General features: G+C 42.9%; 1 protein-coding gene across 1 annotated transcript; it reads right to left on the reverse strand.

The window, feature by feature from the left end:
• Nucleotides 1-949: 949 nt before the first annotated feature.
• On the reverse strand, nucleotides 950-24,945 carry LOC144120797 (nonsense-mediated mRNA decay factor SMG8). The gene is made up of 22 exons (XM_077653503.1): nucleotides 24,819-24,945; nucleotides 24,550-24,676; nucleotides 22,336-22,374; nucleotides 22,083-22,205; nucleotides 20,640-20,723; nucleotides 20,089-20,156; nucleotides 18,539-18,710; nucleotides 16,721-16,809; nucleotides 15,661-15,803; nucleotides 14,842-14,993; nucleotides 13,437-13,573; nucleotides 12,475-12,562; nucleotides 10,838-10,993; nucleotides 9,884-10,027; nucleotides 8,892-9,159; nucleotides 8,589-8,678; nucleotides 8,342-8,488; nucleotides 7,693-7,836; nucleotides 6,029-6,153; nucleotides 3,648-3,706; nucleotides 1,971-2,147; nucleotides 950-1,242 (listed from the first exon to the last, which is right to left on the reverse strand). Exons 1-22 carry the CDS (start codon nucleotides 24,893-24,895, stop codon nucleotides 1,125-1,127), a joined length of 2,727 nt encoding a protein of 908 aa, XP_077509629.1. The 5' UTR covers nucleotides 24,896-24,945; the 3' UTR covers nucleotides 950-1,124.
• Between the last annotated feature and the right edge of the window lie 5 nt (nucleotides 24,946-24,950).

Here is a 24,950-nt window from a genome sequence, read left to right on the forward strand (position 1 = left end):
CGTTCGTTCTTTCTCTCGTCTAGCCGCTCCTCTCTTCAAAGTCTCTCCCTCTCACGGGAGGCGACCTCTCCCGACACAGAAACTCGTCGCCCTGCGGTCGTGGCTGCGCTCTTGAAATAGCCGACCACAGGTGGATGTGGAGCAGTAGGCGAATGACAAGGGCTTGCGCCGCACTCTCTCCGCTCTTCCTCTCTGGGTCAAAAGACGAGACCGGCACTGGCGGCAGCACCACCGCCATCGGCCGCTGAGGTACCGGTGCCGCGCCACTTCCCGCGTTCTAGGTCACAGTAGCGTCGGGCCCAGCTGATACCGCGGTGTGCATGTAGCGGTTGGCACTCAATTAAAAAGGGCCAACCCGCTGTGAAAGCGCGCATCCCGTATGCTTCGCACTGATCTGCTCTGTAGCGTACGTCGTCAACAGATGCTCTCCCATAGAGTCACTAAATTTAGTGACTCTACTCTCCCCAAAGTACCACGCGACTGCAGCACACCTGTACAGTCGAACATACCGCCCCTGACGAAGTAAAGCCAACCACTGACCGCATCATAAAAAAAGATAAATATTATTCATCTGCATCCAGTTTCATTTTATGAGGTTCACTGTTAATAAATAATAATAATAATTGGTTTTTGGGGTAAGGAAATGGCGCAGTATCTGTCTCATATATTGTTGGACACCTGAACCATGCCATATGGGAAGGGATAAAGGAGGGAGTGAAAGAAGAAAGAGGTGCCGTAGTGGTGGGCTACGGAATAATTACGACCACCTAGGGATCTTTAACGTGCACCGACATCCACAGCACACGGCCTCCATAAAAACGTAGCTGCCGCGGTCGGGTTCGAACCTGGGAACTCCAGATCAGTAGCCGAGCGCCCTAACTACTGAGCCACCGTGCCGAGTTTACTGTTAAAGGCAGTTGCCCATTTTTGTAAACACAGGGAACACCGGTAAATTTTCCATGACAGGTTTATTCGTGTATTTACATTATGAACAAAAAGACATAACACGGGTCTTATAAATACCAACCACATTGCTGTATTGAGCTTTGCATCAAAAGCAAATGCCAAAATGCTGCACAAGAAGAAAATGGCACCACAACAACCTAAGTATCATGGCTTACACTTCACCGAATGGGAGTCTGCTCAACAATGCCATAGCAGCCACTTAGCAGCCGGGCACCTTCAGTGGGAACACCATCCTTAGGTGGTAGGTATGGGCCCGTGTCACCTTCATACACAAACCTGAGCAGCAAGTCAAGGTATTAAGCAAGTGCCATATGTGTCCATCAATGCCAAATCAAATGTTTTTAGATGAAATAAAAACTGCAGTTCAGCCCTAGGTGCACACGTGCTACACAAAAAGATTGCAAACATAAATATGCTTTGCAAGCTATCACCAGCCTTTAATCATCATTGCTACAGAGCTGTTGCATAATCAATATTGCAATATTGTAGTGCAAAATTATACAAGTCCTTTTAAACAAAGGTAGTGAGGCCTAGTATAAAGCTACTGATGTTGGAAACAAGTAATAAATAAATTAGAAAAATAAATGTTGACCTCTTCAACAGATATTATATTTATCCTGTTCAAAAGACAACAGCTCCAGCTTTTTTTCCATGACTACATTAAGCTATACATTAAAACACAGTATTTTCAAAGTGTAGTAGAAACAATGAATACACACATAAAATTAAGACAAAAGGCATGTTGCATGACAAGCACTGCCACCTCACTTCTGGCAGATAGATTTCATAAACAGTCACCTTCCCCAATTTCACTAAGCACACTACATTTATAAATGATAAGAGTGAAGCAAGTGCTTGTCAGCTGTGACCTCAAGAAACACGGACACGAAAACAGAACAAAAGACTGCAAGCATCGAATGTATAAATTTTTCTGCCACTACTTCTCTACATTGTCCAAGTCTACAGCGATACATACAGGGTTCAACGTTTACACAAAAGGATACGGAAGCCGCAACACCCAGTACGCTGACTGGGACAGCTTGACAGGCTCTTTGTTGCCCGGAAAGAATATTGGAGCTGAATGTCCTGGCTGCACACGTGGGTTCAGGGTGACGTGCACAGGTGCCTTGGGTGTCACTATGTGCAGCCGAGTTAGCTGTGCCACCTGCGGCTTGACAGATCTGCGCGGAGATGGCAAGTGCACTGTCAGCTTCCTCCCCACCTGAAAGATCCCTCATACTGTCATCCTGCCAGAAGCACTGCTGCTGGCATATGATTGCAAGGAATTACGGGAGTGGTATTTGATTCCAGCAATAATAAACCATTGAAAGGTGCTCTTGTGAACCCTTCAAGGTTTCCATTGTGTCAGCATGGCTTTTGTAGCACCATGTAAATTATGAAGCTGCCAATGATCAGTTCTCTTTTACAAGTGGAGAGGAGTATAATAAGGAGCACATCATCATGAAACACGATTAAAAAAACACAGCTTCATGACACTTGGTTAGTCAGAATTACTGCATATCCCACGCAGTGGGTCTTAATCAAAAGCTACAAGCATGCCCTCTGAGTCGAAAAGACAGCAGGCACCTCAGAAGCATATCAGTGACATGTTCAGCTAAGCGTTTTTCAGTTGTTGTTGTTAGTGGCTATTTATTAACAAAACTAACATGGAAGGAAAAGATGTTGCTGGCCGCGGCATCTGCCATCAAAACCTGAAGCACCTGAGCAGCGGCTAGCGGGAATAAAAGGACAGGGAGAGGGCAAGAAAGGGTTGAGCAATAGTAAGAAAAGATAGGGGTAGGGTGGCAAGATACACTATGTAGAAATACAGGATATGGAAAGTGCTTTTCCAAAAAAAATTAGGAACACTGGCCAATGCTGTTCTGCAAACAACCAAGAGTTAGAAAGGAGCACTTGACCTTCAATTGGTTCACCTTTGTTTCCTTGAAATAGCTGCAAGCCTGCTGTCATGTGAACAATGTTTGCTATTTTGGATGTCTTGTCACTTCATTACACCGATGTGCACCCTTCCCTCCCAACCCCCGTCAAAAAAATGGCTGTGGTTTAGCTCTGGTTAAAGCTGGAGTGGCGCGATAGCTACAGCTGGCCGAGTGGAACTCGCCCAGTCCAATTGCAAAGCCAGTCTTTCGCCACTCCGTTTCGCTGGGCGTTCCTTCTTCATCTTCGTCCCTGGACATGGATTAACTCTCTCCCCACTCCCCCCAACTCGGATTCGGTGGCGCGGTGCGCCGCCGACAGCTGCTCCGCACCACGTGACCAGCCACGGCACAGCCATGGTGGCCACGGCACCGCCACGCTGAAGGCTCGAAATGCTAGCGTAATGTAGCTATCGCTACAAAAAATTCAGGTTTCGCTACAAAAATTCACGTGCAGCCCATACACAAATAAACGTAAAACCGTATTTTTTTCTCAATTACTTAGTCCAGCTATCATTAAATGTCATATCGCATCACCATGCTCGTTAAATGCGCGGGCCTATAATAAGATTGAGGCCATTGGACTGAATTCTATCGCTGCAATTCTGCAATTTTGTAGCTTTCACCCAAATTCTGCTACTAGATGCTCCCACCTATACAATCACGTGCACCTGCCATGACTTCAGCTTAGTCCACTTTGTGCTATCTCTCAAACAAGTAGGTAAACTTTCAACCTAAACTTACCGGCACAAACAAGGGAAGTAAAGTGGCATGTGACTGTTGGCTATTTTGCTAGCATTGTCCTGGAAGAGAATAAAGAGCTCAGTCAGTCTACACATGTCAGCAACAAAGCAACAGTTTCACTATCACCTCTACAACAGTGATTACAATCAGCCACAGCAACTTGCTACCTTGAAGGAAATGAAGAAACCGAATACATGAGGACAGGCACCTGAGGACATGAGGACACTTTAGGACAGGCACAGGATTGGGAACTGATTCTCTGTTTCAAGGAAATGAACTCAGAAGTATCCGAGCAACTTAATTATTAATCAAATTATTAATGCCACTCCATGATAATTGCAAATTCTTGCAAGGGAAACATTTTGTGCACGAGCCCCTTACTCCTCACAGCAATATACACGTCCCAGCTAGTTGGCAGAAAACAGCAGCTTACAAACAGCAGCTCACAAACAAGGGTGCGAGAGAATGGGAAGACAGAGAACAATGCTGTGTTTACTTTTGTTTTTTTATCTTCATAATTTCCTTCGATGTTCCTCTCTTCTGCTCTTAAATCTAACATCTGCATCAAAAAACTCACAGGACGGCTATGACATTGTAACACGAGATTTGGCGATAGCTGTTTAGGCATTTAGTTTTGGAGATATTTTAAGGTGGAAAAGATACAGTGGCCTCATATCACTGGTGCAGTGGTCAAGTGATGTACCCCTGCACTGGCAGAGCCACCCGTAGGCTTATGCAAACCGAGTTGACCATGATATAATGCGAGTGTGTTAATAGTGGGTGGCTGTCATTAATGCACCCACCGGTTATGCCGCCGCCGCCGACGCAAAAGCCATAGACGGGCGCCTAACAGCTATCGCTGTAAAATTAGAGGGGACACATAAGCTCTGCCTTAAGGATACGATGCGATAGCGTTAATGAGTTAATGTCAATATATGCGGAACCGGTCATTCTTAACTTTACATTCATACGTCCCTGGGAGTCCTCACACCACTCCTTCCACAATGGTGCAGCAGTTAAGGGATGCACCACTGCCCTGCGATGGCAGGCGCTGCCACCGGTGGGGCTGGTTCAACCCAAGTTGCTCTTTCCCAGCAACCCCTCACGATCAACCATTAAATTAACTGCCACCTGCCACTGTGGTCAGTTTGCTCACAACCCAATAGGCAAGTTGTGATAATGCCACAATGTCATATGACCTAGGTGGCCCACCTAGGTTGCTTCTCCGCTGGGTGGCCACCTGGCACACCCTACGCCACCCTTTTTTTCCCTCAGAATGCCAACATCAGCGCCAGATTTTCTGGGTAATGGGGCCTTTAACGCTATTGCGTTAATATCGAAAGTAGGAATATAAAATTATTCATATCTGCCTGTAGAAAGGTCCACTGAATACAAAAAGATACCCGCCACAGTGGCACAGTGGTTAGGGCGCTCGGATACTCAGCCAGAGTACGGGGGTCAAACCCGACCCTGGAGGCCAGGTTTCGATGGAGGCGAAACCAAACTCACAAGCCCCATGAGCTGTGCAATGTCAGTGCACTTAAAGATACCCAGGCGGTGGTGGTGGTGGTAGTTATTCTGGAGACTTCCACTACTGCACCTCTTTCTCTCTTTCTCCTTTCACTCCCACCTTCTTCCCTTCTCTTACAGCATGGTTCAGGTGTCCACTCAGATGAGAGACAATTATTGCACCATTTCCTTTCCTCAAAAAAAAACAATTTTCATCGAATTTCCACACAAGGCCCTAATGAATGAAGGTAGAAATTCAACACGCACTGCCACACAGAATGTTCAGCTGCTATGGCTCTTTTTTTTTTTTCTGACAGGACAAACAAATGCCACTGTTTCTTGAAAGCTACACATCAGGCAGGTAGCCAGAACCTTTAATCTAGGACTATTTTCGCACAATTATTCAGAACATGAACAACCAATTTGCATTAAAATATGGTATGTTTCGCTCAGCAACATCATCCTGTTCCCTGGGGAATTACAAACCAAGACTTTTCTGTCTACATAAATCGACTGAAGCTCTTGTAACTCAGCTACTTTTGATGTTTTAAAGAATTATGGCCTTCTGGAGCACTGATGGGAGAGACATTCTTTCGCTCACTATGAGCTACAGGTGGGGCAACTTCCAGTGTAATTAGATTGCGACACTAACACGGCCTGGACCTATACATCCTCCCGACTACAACCAACTCGCAGCAGGACAAGTCTCCTGCACATCAACAAGTGCCAATGTTACCAGCCAAGGCCATTACTTGCTCAACCATGCATAGGCCCCCTTAAGTAGCATTAAACAACTTGCACAAAGCAAAAGTAAAACCCATCTGATAGGAGTGTTGTTATTCATACCATAAATCTCAAACTCCCTAACTCACCTTTACTAAGCCAGTGCTTGTGGTGCGAAGCATCCTGTCAGGCGCAGAACACATAAACCTGTGTCCATGCAGACACTCATACTCCACACCGATGAAAACCTTGACAGTGAACTGCATTCCATCTCCTGCACATAACAAGAAGAAACGAGGGGCATATACAAGAACAGTAATTGCGTCAGCACAGATACCTGAGGGCACAGCTTACTGTAATCCACTGAGCGGATGGTTTCTAGGTCAAGTCAAGTCAAGTTTATTTTTCTTTTCGTCGAAAAGAAGTAGCATCGTCAGGTTTTTCGTTTTGCAAATAACAGCCTAAGAGCACAACGCGAACAAGTAAGTAAAAGCTATGTGCCTCAAGACTGAAAGCACCTCAAAATTTGGCTCCCTACACTGCAATGCCAAAAATCAGTTCCCTCATCAGAACCATCTGCTTTTAACTACCAGCATCTCACACTACTCTGCTATAAACAATACCCTCCATTAGTGAAGTAATGGCCCTGATCAAGTAATTTCACTGCCCTGCTGTTTTCGAGCAGAATGTTGACTTGGCAACCTACAAGCCAGCGAGACTGTGATGCAAGTAAAAAGTGCCCTCGGCATTAAAATAAAAGCAAGGCCAATCAATCAGTGTGGCTCCAACATGAGTGCCACTCTCAGGAAAGTACTACGGACATCCTCAAGAAGCAGAAATGGGCCTTGCAAACTCTATACATACACAGGCTCAAGTGGCAGCCCTCGTTGCAAGCACAGGAATCATTCATGGAAAGCAGAAAAAAGGCTTAAAAGCACAAGATCTGTCTTGAAGAAAGCTTGAAGCAGGCAGAGGTTCCCTCTAGAGGTTCATGAATCATCTGCGATGTCTTCCCTAAACTTAAATCCGCTCGCATCCCACCGGGAAACTGAGTCCTTAGAACTTCTTCACTCAATAGTGCATTCTGCTAATTGCCTTTCAGAGGGCAAGCATATCTCGTTTTCAAAACCATCTGTAACCAGGAGCTATCACGATCTTAATATTTAACCTTTTTTTTGCCCGTACTAACTCTTTTGAATACAGCTTTTTTCCGCGTACCGTGGAGAGTTGGAACTCTTTGCATGGCAATATTCGTGCATTACCAATTTCGGATTTTGCGTCGGCAACTGAGTCGTAGCATTGTATGGTGTTGTGTGCAGCGTTTATATGTTAATTCTTGTCATGTACCCTTTTATGCGTAGAATTGTACCACATCATATGTAACCACTCCTGCTACAGCCCCTAGAATGGGGCTGCAGTATTTTCAAATAAATAAATAAAGAAACTGAAAATAACACACATTCGACTTCCCATAATTCAAGCCCAAGAAGGACCAAGAATTCTCTCAAATTGTATGAAGCACCAACTAAAGGGTGCCGCTATAATATATTTGATTTTAAAGGAGACAAGGTGCCATTTTGAATGAATGAGCGGTTCGATAAACAGAGTTCAAATTAACTTTAGCCCGCTGTACCATGGTGGGCTGCTGTTTGTAGTTGCTTAAAATCTGAGAATGTTTGGAGTCCACCTAACAGCTATGACTGATAACAGCACGCAAGTGCAGTAAGCCCACATTAAAAATCATTCCGACTAAGATGGTCCACTTTCAGCTTGGCTACAAATTTCAGGCCTTCCAAACGTTCCCATCGCTCACCTTTGCCATTCTTTTTGCCCTTCCAGGTCTGGGCCCTCTTGCCCTCCCAAAGTGAGGGCCAGCGTTCTTTGTCGATCTTCACGGCCACATCCCAAGGCAGGAGGAAGTTGGTGCCAGCCACAAAGCCAGGTTGGTCCTGGATGCCTGCAGCAAGTCACAGCAGAATTTAAGTGGAAAAAAGAAACAGCGCAAAATAGGCAACGACATGAGAGAAACACATTTCACCATGCTGCCTCTGTCGTTGTCTTTCTTGAGCTGTTTTTCCACATAACCTACGAATTGCCACCAAGTCCAAGCCGTCACTCTTGCCCACAGCAGAACATCTGCTCACCCGAGTCCAGGAGGACAGAGTGAATTAGTCCCCAAAAGATGGCTTTCTTGTCTTTTGCATTAATTTTACTATACAGTAAAGCAGGAACATGTATGCTGTGTACAAAACCAGAACTGGCTCAAAAACATGAAGCAAAGATGCATTACATGAAATCAAACAGCGTGGGACATTTTTTCCAACTCCATCAAACTACTACAAAAATTTCGAATTCTTATTTACTTTGTTACTTTTTATTACTGTTCAAATTTTATTACCACCCACACGAACGATGAGCAGTATAAGACGCAGGTTACACCTCACTAGATCTTGTCTGCTCACCGATATTGTGTGAGTAGAGGCTGGATGGCCCCAGGCAGACTAGAGACCAGGAACTGTAGCTGGGCAGAAGCCCTGCAGGACTCAGTGAGTGTAGCATTCCTGGGAGACATTCAGTACTGGAAGGAACCAAGGATGCCTTCGCCACATCTGCAAGAGAGACGGAGTCATGCAACTGTTGCAAAAATTAGCAAAATCTCTGCAAACTCCACCACACAGCAAGCAGTAACAGCATGTATGCCCAACTGACCATCATCGTCGGGGTCATCCGTTTGCTGGGTTCGAGTTTCCGACAATGATATACTCTTGTCGCTGTCTTCATGATCAGATGACTCGGAATCTGCAGGACAGCATAAAACAGTCCTTGTGAACAAGTTCCCACATTGGCAAAAAAAAAAAAAATCATGCCACACTAACATTTTCTTTTCAACCCAAACTTCAGTGATATCATAATACACTTCCTATTTATAAAGACAAAGCGAGGGTAATTCAATGCATGGCTAGAACAACCTTCGCCCTCCAGCTTAAAAAGAGGAAGGCAGATAGCACCAACCTGACTCATCCTCGCTAGTCACCGGTGTCTGTGAGCTGAAGTCTGACTCCGAAAGTGGGGTGGCACTTTGTGAGCTGGAGTCACTGTGGGACAGGCTCTTGGCTCTGCTCCGAGACCGTGGTTCAAGTTCCAAAGGCCGCTCCTCGTGCTCTTCAGTTGCAGCTTGGTCCTCGTTGGCTGCACTTGGCTCAAAGGCTGGGAAGTTGATTCGCTCCAACACACCACAGCAGTCAGCACTGACTCGCAGGTAGAAGTCATAATTGGCAGCCTGGAAATGGCAAAAGCCCAAGGTTCAGCCTCTAAATGTAATCCCTTATAAATATTATTTCAGTTCTGGCATCACAATAATTACCTGCGTACACAAAATTCATATAACATGCCTCAACAGACAAAAAGCTTCACTGCAATGTCGTTCTAAACGCTTTAAGGTGCTTTGTACACAAGTGTGTACGTTGAGAATTCAGAGCTTTCTTTCAGAGGGTGCAACCTCCAGCAGTGGTTTCTTTGTTTCAGAAGAATTTAGCACCCTTTGTATCCTCAACATGGTCAGTTTTTAAGCCAGCTAGCAAACGCAGCAAATAATATTTCTCAAAACAGTAAGCCTGGTAGCATGTCATCCACCATTTTTATGAAGACAGGTTTCGTCACCCATAATAATATAACTTTTTTTTTTTCATTGTTTCTAGCATCACGTGCATCCACAAAATACAATCTGCATTGCCCGACCTCTCATTAGACAACTCTAGGTGTTTTAATGCTACACTTCAACCACTCAGTATGGAATCCTGTACATGCTCATAAAACAATTATAGTGCTTGTGCTTTTCGTTGCATGAACTATTTAGAAAGGAAAAATAAAATTTCTGAACAGAAATAGTGAGTGGCGCGGCAAGGGCTAACATCATGCTGCAGCTGCAATTAACAAGTAGAGTAATATATGCATGATAAAAGCAGGAAAAAACAAAAGTGCACAAAAATGGAAGCAATTCCTGCCTTGAGAATGAAAGGGTCTTCACGAGTGCTCTGCTGTCGCCCACAGTTGCAGGTTGAAATGAGCACCACCTGGCTGCGATGGGGCATGAGGAGGGGGCACTCCTCTATGCTCACTTCGTCCGCATTCTCAGGAGTTCTGTGAACCTGCACACATCGGGCAACGAGGTAAGCGGGACTATGCACTCTTGCTCGTACTCAAAGCGCAGCGGCCTTCACTAGTGAGAGAAAATCTGCCTCAGTTTGTTGCCGGACTGGAGCAAATTTTGCTGTCGATAGCTGAACTTGCTTTTGGCAGAAAAATTTGATACCCAACTCTGCTATCAATCTTGCTATCTAAGGCAAGGCTTGCTAACCAGTCTAAGCTGGTGTCTTTTGCACCATTGTGACAACAGTCAGGTCACCATTTTCATCATCATCATTAGCCTAACCATGTCCTGCAATCAAGAAGGTTTTTTAATGTGAAAGCAGTACATGTCCCATTAGCATTCTGTAAACCCAAGGGACTATCGTTTATGTTCTCCTTGCATTAAATGCTCTGCACATGTCCACTTCTTCTTTATTAAACCTTGGATATTTGATTTGTGTTTGTTCACTGACTTGGAACGAACCGGAAGATGGCAATAAGGGTCTTTATTAATAAAGTTTTCCCTACATAAACAATTTGCACTCAGAATTGGTGAACGTAACTTGCCCTTTCAAGTAGACCATTATACTTCAAGCTTTTCAAGCTTCAAGCCTCTCAGACACCTTAGCAAAGGAAAAAAAGAGCAGCTGCCAGATGAGGATCAATTTTCATCATCTTTGACCACAGCTTCTGGGTTACTGATTTTTTTTTCCTGGCATTTTTATAATAGTCTGGCTTTTTTTTCCCCATAAAAGGCTAATTCTGCTAAGACAAAGCTGTATGCACCGTGTGGCCTTTTTTTACTACTTATTCTCACCGGCAACACTTACAGGATTGATGCAATGGTTCCCAGTGAGACTCAACACCTCGCACATCTGTCGGCCCGACTTCCAGACGAGGTCACAGTCCTCCTTCAGCTGCTGCGCATACCGCTGGAATGCAGGGCCTCTCGCGTGCATGCTGAACATCTGGTAAGCACGCGCCAGCTGTGAAAAGCACACACAAAGGGGGTTTGCTGTAACGCAACAGCGAAAGTACAGCAGGTGTTTGACAAAGGCCACTCATTGCCAAAATGACCAACAAAACATCCAATGCAGCAAAAAGGTTATAAAGAACTACAAACCAGTTATCAGCCTTGTGCCCACTTCCCGTATATGGGATGCAAGACGTGTGAAAACAGCTGCTGCTTGTACATGTGAAAAACTCTAATGCTGCTTTGTTTGAGGCATGGTAGCCGACATTCGATCAATTCAAATCGTTCATTTCTTATATGAGCGTGTTCAGATGCGGCAAGCTGTGCATGTGCTTCATCGACTTCAGATATCTACCACCTGAACAATCTGGTTTCAACAAAAGCTTTCTTGCTATAGTGCCACTGAAATGCCTAGCAGTCAGCCACGTCATTATGACCACTACAGGTTAAATGATTTAGAAGAATATACAGTTGAAATTACTATTACTTGCAACAGGCAAGATGACGTCCAACCTTGCTTCACGAAGTAGTGAAAGCCCAGTGGCGGTGAAAACGTGTGCAGCTAGCAACTAACTTTACAGGTGGGACCTTCTGTAGTGTGTATCTTAGCACAAACAATTGCTATGAAGCATGTAATGCGCTACGGTTCCCACTAGCACATTGCAGATTGTACTGCGCAACTGCACAGGAGCACAAGCAGTAGACAGAAAAAAAGCACAACAATCATTCGGTGAGGCCTCGTAGTATTTACTTATGCAAACTTTGCTCGAAAACAGAAAAACCAGAACACGTTATGCGGAAGCATGACATGAAGAGCCACCACTGACTTACAATTTCAATTATTATTAGAGGTACTTCCCTTCTTAAGAAGAGATACAGGCTAGAGAAATTCTATTTGGGCAAGCTTACAGAGTGAAAATAATACAGTAAAACCATGCTATAGTAAACTCGTATATAGCAAAAACTCGGTTGTAGTAAAGTGAAACTGGCCCCATTTCACCTTCTCTAGACAACCATACCTTTTTATTTATTATTATTCGGTTACAGTAACGATTTTTTTTCAAAGAAACGGCTATAGTAAAGAGCGTCTAGCCATGATGACGTACTTCCTGTATAATGATGACAATGCACCACATGCAGGGCCAACATTCGAAGGCAAATAGATACCAAAGACGATAAAACGGTACTCTTTCAAACAGCCTCAACACCAAACTTGGAAGCGATGAGGAGAAGCCAACTTCTGGATGTCATTGGGTTTATGAGACAAAACACGCGGTGCGCACAAAAAAAAAGGTAAACAGGCTATAAATGGAGAAAGGAGGCGGTGCCGATCGCTGAGAAAGGAAATAGAGTAAAAGTGCAGTGAGGGGTAGGGAAGGAAAGAAAAAGGTGGACATTCGCAGCACAGCAACCTGAAGCCCAAGGAAGCGGCGACAACTAAGGAAGGTGCGGCGGCATTGCATGAGCATTACAAATCGAGAAATCTCCACCCACCTTCTTTTCATGGTAATCTGCAGTGTAATGAGTAGGCAGCCCTTCTTGGTATGCAGCTGTTGCCAGAGGCAGGACCTTTCCGCATCGCCTGCAAGGCATTGTGGAAACACTGAGCTCCATGCTCAGCTGGCAAAAATGCGAGTTCTGCTCACAGGGCTATAATTGTGACAACTGACCAAACTCACTTCACTCCAAAATGTCCACTGCGCTATCCCGCTCGTGCCATATTCTAGTTGAGGGCCAAACATAGCAAAACACTATATGGTGTCATTAGTAAGAGCACAAATTCCAGTTGGAATTTTCTAAAAGAGCACATAACTGCAAGAAATCATAGTGAAAAGAAAAAACAGAACTGCTTTTTCTTTTACAAGAAACAAAAGTTTGTAATGTTATGCTTCCAATGCACAAATACATGGATGAATTTTTCATATCACTTGAACCTACTAATGCGCACCTTACTGAACACCACGGAATAAAAGGTCAATGCTGCTGACCTTCAGTGCATCAGCTAACAAAAACACTTACTCTTTCACTGGAGCAAGAAGGACAGAGGCACTGGCATCAATGCAGCTTTACAAAATTAAGCATTGGCTTTCAATAAAAGCTGGCACATAGGAAAGAAAACATATATAGAAGAGAGTTGTCTTCATGATGTAGTGCAGGCCAGGCATAAAAAAAAAGGCAGTACATAGAGCAATCAAAAAGCCATCATAACAAGGCAAAAGCACTAACGTTTTTCCTTTGGCCCTTTTGCCCATTTCCCTTCCCTTGAAAGACAACATAAAAACCTGAAGGTGCCCTCGACTATATTACCCTCAAGTAGTACCGAAAACAAATCTGAGATAAAGGTCTCACATGTGATAGTCTAGGTGCATTACAGAAGCAGGAAAAGGTGCACTGGAAGAAAATACCTGAACCTCTAAGTTTAATAAGTTGGGACACTCCAAAGAGGTCAAACACACCCTTCTGAGAAGCGGACATCAATGTCGAGTGCTCCCTTCAGAGTTGATGCCATGGCGGATCCTGCCGCTGTGGTCATTGACAGGAATAGATCACGAAGCTTCACTGCAACCTTGAACCAGGTCGAGACCGACGGGAGCTGCATGATGGGGTTCAATTTATAATACAGCTAGGGGACAATGTGCATACATAAATTCTGACAAGTAGAGATGAGAGCAGTGACTGCTGCAATTAAAAGTAGAAACATTAAATATAGTTTTATGTTTTAGTATCTACCCCCCCACCCCTTTGTAATACGACACTGAGTGGCACATAAAAAATACCCAGTTGCTCCATGGGGCATTAACACTTGAACAATCTTCATTGTTCACACTTCTCGAGCAATGCATAAATATTAATGGTGTGCAAATAGTATTTTTTCGAAACTGAATCGAATAAAATAGTGTAGCTTTGCTACCAAATATCTGCAAAACAAATAATCCTGCAAAATAGCAAAATGTTAGCAACGGCGCTGCAGTATGGTGACATAACTTATCGAGTTGTAGCTATAGCGGTTAAAAGCTACAACACTCATCTCCACTAGGGACTATGCAACACAACATCGCTCTATGTTAATCATGATCATTATGACACATGCAAAGGAAAATTACCATTTTCTACTGACGATGACAAGAAAAAAAAACTAGCAACACATTTCAGTGGAAGAGACCGGCGACAGCTATGTATAAGCTGCGATGCCTGAGACAGGGCATCAAGGCAGAGTTTGCTCAATGTTCCAGGACACTGTCTAGCCGCCTAGTTTTGGAGACCATGTACGTATAAGCATTATGAACGTCGTTGCATGAAACGGTGCGTGTGGCAGAGCTGAACACTGCATCCCGCACAGAGCGATCGTGGCAGCATGCTATGTGGCTTCAGAATGAACTCTGTTTATGAAACAGTCTTCAACAAAAACTACACCATAAACTTCACGCCAATTAGTTGAAATATGTTTGAAAACTACAGTGCATATCGATTCATTTCAAATAATTTTCAGCCTGCACTGTTTTATTTGTTGAGGAGCATATTCGCTTCGTTATTCGAAATTTCTGAATATTCGCACATTCCTAATAAATGTACTTGCGAAATAACTGAAGCACAGGTTTAAATCACATATCAGCTAATCGATGCAATAAATGAAAAAAAAATGCAGACATCAAAAACAGACAGCAAAAGACACCAAGGAATACCAGAATGAAACAAGAACAGGCAAACAGCAACGATACAAGCTAAGGAACGTTGCAACCGCTCTCCATTCCTAAATATGACATTATTATTTGCACAGCACTCTGGTTAACCAATAAAACTTGCTTGACTGAACATAACTTCAGTGCGGGAGCTCTAAAACAGCAAGGGTAGTACACCAACCTCAAAATCAGCAGGCACTGGGTGCCTGCCAACGTTGTCATCAAAGCCCTTGGACAGGGCCAACTCAATGTGCTGCAAGAGGAAGGCTGGGAAAGAATGCTCCTGCGAGGAGGCCTCGCCAGCGCCACCCAGAGAGAGCGAGAGGAAGTCCTCTGCAAGTGAGTGCCACAGAACACAAATTGACAGCCATGTTCTGTGGCTCATAACGCCCAGCGCTGACACCTGCACTTTCTTTTGAGCTTGCATCTGTAACGCTTACATACCAAACTAAACATATACGAAGAATCCAGCTCCTACTAAGGAAGCCTCCTCTATCAAAAGGAACAAACGTTACTGCTATTCATCTTTAACTTAAGCCCATCTTCATACAAAAAGGCTCAACAATCATGAAGCCAGCACTGTATTTGTGCCTCCAGTCTTGTCTCTTGACATAGCAATTTGGAGAATCACGATACCTGAGCAACCTCTACATTGTCCCTTGTCACATTTGTTCAAGCAACCACCAGAAAACATAATACAGTCACAGAAAGTGCAGAAAAATAAATTAGATGACACAAAAGCTGCATACCATGCTAACTAAAAAGAATTACTGCTCAGCCTTGCTGAAGGCAACAGGTCTATACCAGCTTGGTTCAGCAAAAATCTAAATAAAAAAAAGTACACACAATCTGTACAGCCCTCCAGATTTGTTTTCATCTAAAATTCTGATCGCAGTAGCTAATCAAGAAAGCCTCCTCGAAACCTGCTACAGGTGCAGCCAGCCAAAACCAATGAAGACAGGCCACTTTTGCGAGCAATATCAACAAGCTTTGCTCTTACCTGAAAGTGCATCATCATAATCAGGTGAACAGAAGTCCTTGAGTTTCTGCAGAAAGAAGTCAACCATATCTTCACGGACAGAGCTTGCCGTTCGCACGTAGACAAACTCCTGGTTGGCCGGCACGGCAAAAAGTGAGTTGCCACTGGAAGATGCCAAACCACATGGTGCACTTGCTTAACTTGCCGCAAACAAAGCAGAGCAGCTCCATCTTTCAAATCATCAGTTGTATGCCATCACAAGAATGGTGTGCTCAATACAACAAACAAAATAAAATCATCTATACATACCAGTACATTTATAATGTATGTGCACTTGCACTCACTGCAATATAAAAACAGTGAGCCCCTCAGCAAAGAAAGCAAATTATCTACGAGTAAAGGTGAATGTTAAAGCGAGTGCAACACAAAGCCAGCAACATATTTGCTGGTACTATGCATAACTTAGCCATATGAAACAACCAAGAAAACAAATGGGCAATGTTTCAGTATTAAAAAATCAAACAGTTCACCCACTGCGGTGACAGAGCATGTATGCCATTCTGCTATGGGGCATCAGGTCATGGGTTCAAGCCTGAACATGGCAGTTGCATTTAAGTGGTGGTGAAATACAAAAACACATATGTACTGAGATTTCAGCACATGCTGAAGGACTCAACAGTCAAAACTAATCCTAAGCCCCACCACTTCAGTCTCACTTATATCCCACAGTCACGCCATGTAATGGCTTGATTAATTAATTAATTTCAACAAGTAATCATAAGCACTAAAGAAAAAATATGCTTTTTTCTCCAAAAACTGCACAAGGGCTATAAAAAACGCCACAGTGGAAGGCTCCAGACTGCTTTTTAATGCCCCTGGTTCCAAAACATGTACAAAATCATCATCATCAAGTCTCAGTACACAGGCATGCTTATGTTAAGCCTCCACTAAAATGCAGTCACAATGACTCCAAACCTATTTCAATGATTTCATACCCATAGCTACAGGGCCACTGCAGTGAGTAGCTTCTCATGCCCTAATAATGAAAAACACAATAACTCTGTCTGAAACATAGGCTCACCTGATGTTTGTGATGACCCTGCTTTTTCTGAGGATTCTGTAAACTTGGTCTTCCAAAGAATGCTCTAGCTTCTTGATGGGGGACAACTTCTGCAAGAGGAAAGAATGGCATTTCAAGGAACACACACAAAAAACTTCACAGCAGTTGGTGGGGCAGCGTTATATACAAAATTCGCAGGGTTTAATTTGTAGTGAAAGTCGGAGACATAACTGAGAGCGGCTAATAGAGCAACAGCCCCATGCAATTCTAGGGGGCGCTGAGCATACAGTGCCATTCAACAAGTCAACAGCTGTTTCACAGCTGCACAGACACCTTGAAGAAAACAGTGCACTGCATTAGGAATAGTTCTGCGCCTTCGTCCTCAAAATTATACCATCATGTATATCGGAGCACCAGCCAATATTGCTTGTCACCTAAGACATCCGGCTTTGCCATCACTGCGGCTAAAAAAGGAAAAGCAAGTTGTCTTCAACATTTGGCCAGTCCATAACCAAACACTAGAGAAGCAAATCGAAAAGGGGGTGATCTAATAAGCTCTATACATGCCAGTACATTTATTATGCATGTGTGACAGTACATTTATAATGTATGTGTGATTTATGATGTAGTGTGACAACACTAAGGTTATTACGCTTGATATGCCTACAGCATGGTGTGGAACATAATGCAGCACATGATACGGCATATAACTGCTATTATACAGCATGTGCACATGTCAGTAGTTATGTACAAACGGAATATACATCACACACTGCACATAATTATAGACAACAGCCAATGGTAAGAAACAGAGACAAAGCTTTCTTCACGCCACACTTTTCTCACTGTGCGATGGGTAAAGGTGCACTAAAGAGAATTCCGGGCTCGTCCTTTTAACATGAGAACTCGATCTACACGCTCCAAGCATTCTTAGAAACTTCAAATCATTGTCCTCTGTGGCTGACTTTCCTATTAAATCGGATTAAATGTCCCGGCTACCACTGTTTTTTGGTTTTTTTTTTAACTGACCGCAGAGAGTAGGAGGAGTCAACCAGCACATGAAGTACTTTTCAGCCAGTCGCGTGGCAGCTTGCTGTTCTGCCATCGGTGGAATAGTACATAGTAATACGCAGAGTGATCTTCGAAAATGTGCGGGCTACTCGCAAACCGAACAACACTTGCAATAAAACGCAATGGAGTTCCACGATGTCGCGGAATTGCAAAACCGGGGAGTGGGCCAGACACAGGACCTTTGAGAAAGAAACTGTGATCCCCTATACACCACAAGGAAAGAAGTGAGGCAAGTGCTTACGCTGGAGCACGCAGTGGTGCACATCACCCCGCCGTAGCAGACAAGGGGAAAACACACTCTGATTAGTTCGGGCTTGTTTTTTTTAGTAATAAGTTCTCTGAACCTCTAATATGCAACAGTTTTATGAAGATATTACTTACGTTGTGTCCAAAAATAAAAACAAAAATTACTTTGGCTGTATTTGCAGTTTTCACTTTCCAATCGCAAAATGATGAGGTTGAGTCTCGCGAAAGCAACGAGTCCACACACATTTTTATTTCCAAGGGCTTAATTTGCAGCTATGTTGTCTGTGACTGAAATGATTTATTCATAGAAATCCAAAAAACAATATAAAATTGAAAACGAAGTTTTCCAGAATGCTCTTTAGTGCACCTTTAATGCTTCCTTCAGTACAATTCCCAGCCAAGAAAAAGCAGTTGCTGTCCATATTGCAGGTTACTCAATTTTCACATATGTTTTGCATTAAAAAAAGTGCGCCTAATATTTTAGAACCAATGTCAGTGAACTGCAAACAGTGGCTGACTCACCGATGGCTTAGACTTCACCCTGACATCAAGCAGCTCGGAATTGGTTCCTTCTAAAGGACAAGTCAGGAACACAAAGAGAACCCTCGGCGAACAAGGACGACCATTTTGAAGCCACTCTGCAGACACTGGACACGTCTTCAATGCATCAGTTACATCTTGCTGGCAGTTCACTCTGCAAAGTGTATGCAAAAAATGCCAACAAAAGCCACACAGTCATCGATTTATAAGCTGTGACAAAACTTTGAAAGGATCAGTCAAACACAGGTAGCTCAAGGTGGCTGCATTAAGACCTTTGAAAGTCACATTTTGGACCACAGCGCCCAACACTTCTTTGACATAGTAATAGACAAAATGCATTGAATTCAGCAAAAGGAAACAATTGCAACCAATATTTCATAACTACCACATTAAAGAGATTCAGTACACGTTCAAAGAATTCGTGCTGCTTACTCAATAGTTCTCACTCAATATATCTATGAGGGTACATGAGAATAGTATTATTTTAAAAATCTGAATGTACCCTCTTGGGCACACAAAGCTCGAAGTGTATAGAAAAAAGCAGAAAATCAATTCTTTCATGGAGGTCACATAAAACAGCGACACCATCTACCATGCTAAATGAGGAAATACTGAGCTACAGCCCGTTTTTGTGGCCAGTCTAGTGTGCACCACTGCAAAAGATGTATTCACTACCCGCCGCGGTGGCCCAGTAGTTACGGCGCTCGGCTGCTGACACGAAAGATGCGGAGTTCGATCCCAGCCGCGGCGGCGGAATTTCTATGAAGGCAAAATTTTAAAGGCCCGTGTACTGTGCGATGTCAGTGCACGTTAAAGAGCCCCAGGTGGTTGAAATTTCCGGAGCCCTTCACTACGGCATCCCTCACAGCCTGAGTCGCTTTGGGACGTTAAACTCCCATAAACCAAACCAAACCAAACCAAACTACTTAAAGAAACATTATCCTCTTAATTATCACTCAGTGGCTAAAATTAAACAAAGAACCTCCTGGCAGCTTTCACCAAGCAACAAATGCAACGCACAGGTACAAAAGCAATTTGAAAACGAGTGCTTAGTTAGTATTTAAGATTCAAATTTTGCATTATATTTAGTATAATTGGTATTCAGTATTTATATTATATTATAAAGGGTTCATCTGTTCACCGAAAGCCACAGAGAAAACAAGGTGTGCTGTCACAGATGAGAAGCAACTGTTGGTTGCATGTTGCAGAAGACTGCACAAGTCCTAGTGTGTTGTTTCTTCTTAAAGCAGAGTTCATTTATATTCCTCAGTATATGCCAATGGCTAAAAGCCTGCCGAAACATAGGTATAAAGTGCACGCGGTTTCCTCAACTGCTCTCATTCATAACGCCAATTACTAAATACAAAGAACCGCTCCTCCCTGTCGTGCATAATATATAGTGTGGATTACTACTCACACTGACATGAAGACAATGCTTTTACCAATAAAAGAAATTTTCATTCTTATGTCTCTATTCTCAACCTCCTTCATCATATAATTAGCACTATTTTGGATGAACAAAATATGCTAACCTGATGTTGTCCAATGTTCGAAAGAGGTGCACATAACTTACATCAAGTGTTGAAGTTGGATGGACAACCTGAAGGAAGAAGTGACATGGAGACAGATGCCTCAATAAAAAACCAGTACAAGAGGAGCAATGTTTTCTTGATGGGCAAAAGCAATCACAAGATAAACTGCCCATTGATGTACAGTGAGAAACATGACAATGTAACAATTAGAACAGAAGGCTGACAGAATCCTGGGGACATTTAAAAGCTCAGCCAAAATAATGTGGTTTCTGTCAAAACATTTTTCGACCTATCATGTAATTTGCACATGCACCACTTTAGGTTTTATGACACAGTTTCCATATATGAAAAAAAAAAATTCAAGCATGCAATACAGAAGTGATTGCTACCCTGGTTAACCAGTAGTACATGGAAATGACATGAGCGTGTTTAAACATGGTAGTCAGAGGAAAAATATGAGCCAAAATAAACTCAAGCACACACTAGTATTTACAAGGAAGTCTTTCATCATTGTTATTTAATATCACATAAGGCGTCAGTAAAGGACTCACCACAACAAGATGCGAAAGATGGAAAAGATACATCATTGTCTGTGCAACTGTGCAGTGAAGATCGTTCCAGACTTCTAGGAAGCTCTGCAATACAAGTAGCAAATACATGTCCCTTTACCGCAAGATCTTGAAGCACACCTGCCGCAACACTACATATATAGCCACATATGAAATGCAGCACTCATTATGAAACTATGCATGCATGCCGTCTTAAACACTGATTGCTTTTGGCTGTGGATTAATACCTGATTGCATTCAGTTGCTAACAAAGTCAAGGCACACAAAAGTGTTTTACAATCAAGAAACTTTCAAACAAACAGACCTCTCATTAAAGTCACTTTCACACTGTATACTGACAGAATACTAAGTACAGAGACTAAATGGAAGTATGGTACTCCACCGAGCTCCTTTCAAAAAGTCAGAGAAATCAAGCTTCCATTAAATATAAATGCATATAAGCTAACAAGTTGAAAATTGATGATGATTATGGATTTCTATGGCGGAAAGGCATCTGTGGCCAAAGAGCGCCATCGCACAAGGTATTTTTGACTTCTCAAGGTGGGGTCAGAGACCCATTTTCCAAGCATTTCACCCCAGATAAGCCGAGCACCAGGCCAGGGGAAAGCTTGTACCCATTGTATCACCGGTGGGTGCCCGGCGGCACTGGGGATCGAACCCCGCACCTCCCGCATGTGAGGCGGATGCTCAACCACTTGGCCACCACTGCGGTTTCCTGCGGATAGAGTATCACTGCAACCTGTTTAATATATTGGAAGGAAAATTTAAACTTATTTACAAAGATATTTCCCTTTCTTTGGTGTCCCTCATGCAATGCAAATTTGCATGCAGCATGCAAGACACTGTCGCATGTGAACTTGTAGGCTCCTAGAAATTAATGAACCAGTATGTGGCCTCTGATAATTATAACTGATTCAGCTTTACAATAGACTTCCATGAAGTAGTGATTAGGACAACTCTGACAGTGCCACAGTAATAGATGACTGTTTACACACAGCCCTGCTGTCACCTTGATGTAACAAAAAGAATCAAACAATGATGAAGCTTCGGTGACAGTGCCAATGTAGAAACAGGTCACCTGATCAGTAGTCTACACTAGGGTTTCTAAAGAGTTCATGATAGCTATTATCACACAGGACACGTACAGACTAAGCTGCCTCATTATTGGTAAAAATGACACCTTACAGCAATTAAGTAGTCTATTTATCACACTTTTCTTTTCATATTCTTTAACTTGTGTGAAAAATTCTTTTTTACACAAAGTTCAATATGCTCACATCAAGCTGCGGAGCTGCATGAAGGCACAGGATTTTCTTTTAAAACATGACAGATTTTGCTTGCTACTTAGTGTACTGCTTATACTGTGAAAAGGGGTGGCCAACCTTGAAAATAACAAGAGAAAAACCAACACTAATTTAAGCTTACTTTTTCCTGAAGTTCTTCTTCCAGCCTTTGGCATGCTTGAACCAGACAAGCTGAGTCAAACATTCCAATACAGTAGAGAAAAATAACTCTTGTTTCCCTGTGGTAGAAGCCTTCAATCTTGAACTTTATGAAGAAAACAGAGCACAATAATATGAAGTTACGGAGAAAAATCTGTGCAAATGCACCAACCTATTCACTGCAATTCAGCAGTGAAGCATTAGCATTAAGAAAAATTAGAGCTGCGCATACTTACGTCTTCATTTCCAATGTCATCCTCAACTCCAAGTTCGGGCTGAATATTGTGCGGATATGAAAAAAAAAAAAGAAGGCTTCAATTACAACCAACAAGTGGCTTAAGCTATAGTCTCAAAATTGTCCCTACGATTTTTCTCAACTAACTTTCCACCTGATCTCCCACTAGAAATGAACAAGGTTTGAGTAATAATTTGAAACTTATGAATATCAAATTATACAATATTTATCCAATTCAGGCTTTGATGCAATAAGGCTAGGAATACTCGAAAACTTTGAATCTTTTCAAAGTACTTCGAAGTTTGGCACTGGTGAAAAACATACCTTTATTCAAAACTAGCCGACCACAGTTGACTCTCGACTGCATAAGCAACGTATTTGATCTTGAATACATAGCTTCATTACATTTGTAATTTTAACTTGAGGGGGAACAAAAATAAATTCAAATAAACTTTTTGTTAGTCTGTAAAGTAATTTTTAACCAGACCTATACTTGACACCATGTGTCTTTTCAATTTAAAAGCATGGCAGCTTGGTGCACATTTGCAAGAACATGTTTCGTGCTGTCTGGTCACTGGTGCACAAAGTTATGACGAATACATGCATAAAGAATGTTACCAAATAATCACCACAAAAAGGTGCAACTACATTGATTGAACTACACATCATATTGAATAAAGTGTGCACCGAACTGTCAAGTAGACGCGGATTCTGTTATATCAATGGATCTGAATAAAACACTTTTTACCTGTTGCTGCTTTAGTCAAAGGTATCAACGCACAACCAGTCATTAAACATGCACCAGGCAGGACTCATGTCAAATCCTTATTCTTGCCATAAGTTCACCCATGTGAATGTAAAATTTGAATGACTGTAGATTCTGGCTAGTAAAAATTGCTCATATTTTATTCCAACATTATATCGCAAAAAAAACATGGTCAGACGAATGTGGTACATCTACTTCTTGTTGTCTATTAAGATTATATTGGTGAGAATACAAACTGATTCCTCATCAAGGCCTTTTTTGTACAGCTCATTGAAGTCAGCATGTTTATTTTTCTTTGTGTCGTATTGGCAAACTAAAAAAATTCATTTCGATTAGGAAGTATCTGCTTCGCCAACAAAACTATGAGACAAGAATGATCATTCAATTGACTTTAAAAATCACTATCTGCGCATACCTATTGAGAATATCTTTAGTTGTCAAAGTGTGCTGTAAAGCCAAACCTATTTCCAGAAGTTGTATAATCAACCTCAATGCTAGTGCACAGAAGAGTTACCAGCAGACGACCTAATCAAAACAATGGTCAAACTTGGCTGTCACTGGAGTAGATCAGATACGCCGGTTGCCAAGGCAGCTAGGTTAATCATAAAAGGAGTTGAACCCGTGCTTGTTACTCTTATGTAAAGGATAAATATTATGGCAATGCCGCCACTCAAAATTCCCGTCGCATGTGGAAAACAAATGACTATGAAGCGGTCGAACCCCCTGTTGTCAAGCTCGTTTGCCTCGCGCAGACAGAAACTCGTGGAATACGAAAGCGAAGTTTGAAGAGAAACCTACAAAGAGATGTGCAGGTGCGCCGTCACATGTACACTCCGAGAAACTACTAGAAATCACACCACGAGTGCAGCTCACTTTATCACCTCACAGCTTCACTTTTTCCCTCTGTCTTTTCCCCTCCCCTCTCCCCCTGTGTAGAGCAGCAGGTCAGAGACAGTTACCTACCCTTCGGCACACTGAATGGTTTATGGGGGTTTAACGTCCCAAAGCGACTCAGGCTGTGAGGGACGCCGTAGTGAAGGGCTCCGGAAATTTCGGCCACCTGGGGTTCTTAAACGTGCACGGACATCGCACAGTACACGCGTTTCTAGCATTTCGCCTCCATCGAAATGCGACCTCCGCGGCCGGGATCGAACCCCCGTCTTTCAAGTCAGCAGCCGAGCGCCATAACCATTGAGCCATCGCGGCGGCTCTCGGCACACTGAAGGTGTCTGAAGATGAAAGCCTATGATCCTTATCACCTGCTGATTTTGTTTATGCAACTGTCACTGTTGCTACTTGTGCTAATACAAGATGCGGCTGTGAATTGCACATGCTCAATACTAGTACCAGTGCTCAAAAACATAGTAAAACTGCGCCAATACTTCCACAAACATTGTGAAATAATATAAGCGATGATGCAGGTTTCTGGTCTCGAAATCCGCTTCTTACCTCAAGAATGTTGTTGCCCAAAACGTCGTCGATAAGGCTTGCTTTGACGCTATTCCCTTTCAACGTAGTTTTCCCAATAAAAGAAACAATGCAGACTTTTTCTTTCAGGGCTGTCGTCAAATCCGGCCTGAAGAAAACGAAGGCATCGACGATCTTAAGTGCGCAACGCCGATGCGCCCAGTGAACAAGAAAGTCGCAGCCAGATGCAAGCATACATAACTGCAAGAACGAATGAAAATATTGCGTTGAAATCGGCAGTGATCACTTACAAAATATCCTCAATATTTGATACCGAAAAGCGGTGTCCGTACGGCGGTGGCTTCGAACCCTTTGAGGGCGGCGCCATCTTTAAATGCCCTGTGGCCTGTATTGGATTAGATTGTCTTAAACTGGCCACTTAA

Source organism: Amblyomma americanum, chromosome 2 (assembly GCF_052857255.1).
Source record: "Amblyomma americanum isolate KBUSLIRL-KWMA chromosome 2, ASM5285725v1, whole genome shotgun sequence".
In the NCBI taxonomy this organism is placed as follows: domain Eukaryota; kingdom Metazoa; phylum Arthropoda; class Arachnida; order Ixodida; family Ixodidae; genus Amblyomma; species Amblyomma americanum.

Excerpts from the sequence above, each read along its gene's own strand:
- LOC144120797 (XM_077653503.1), bottom strand. The coding sequence starts at position 24,895 with ATGGCGCCGCCCTCAAAGGGTTCGAAGCCACCGCCGTACGGACACCGC. Across the intron at positions 10,994-12,474 it reads CAGATTACCATGAAAAGAAG|CTGGCGCGTGCTTACCAGAT; the intron begins GTGGGTGGAGAT and ends TGCTTTTCACAG. Across the intron at positions 8,679-8,891 it reads GACTAGCGAGGATGAGTCAG|ATTCCGAGTCATCTGATCAT; the intron begins GTTGGTGCTATC and ends GCTGTCCTGCAG.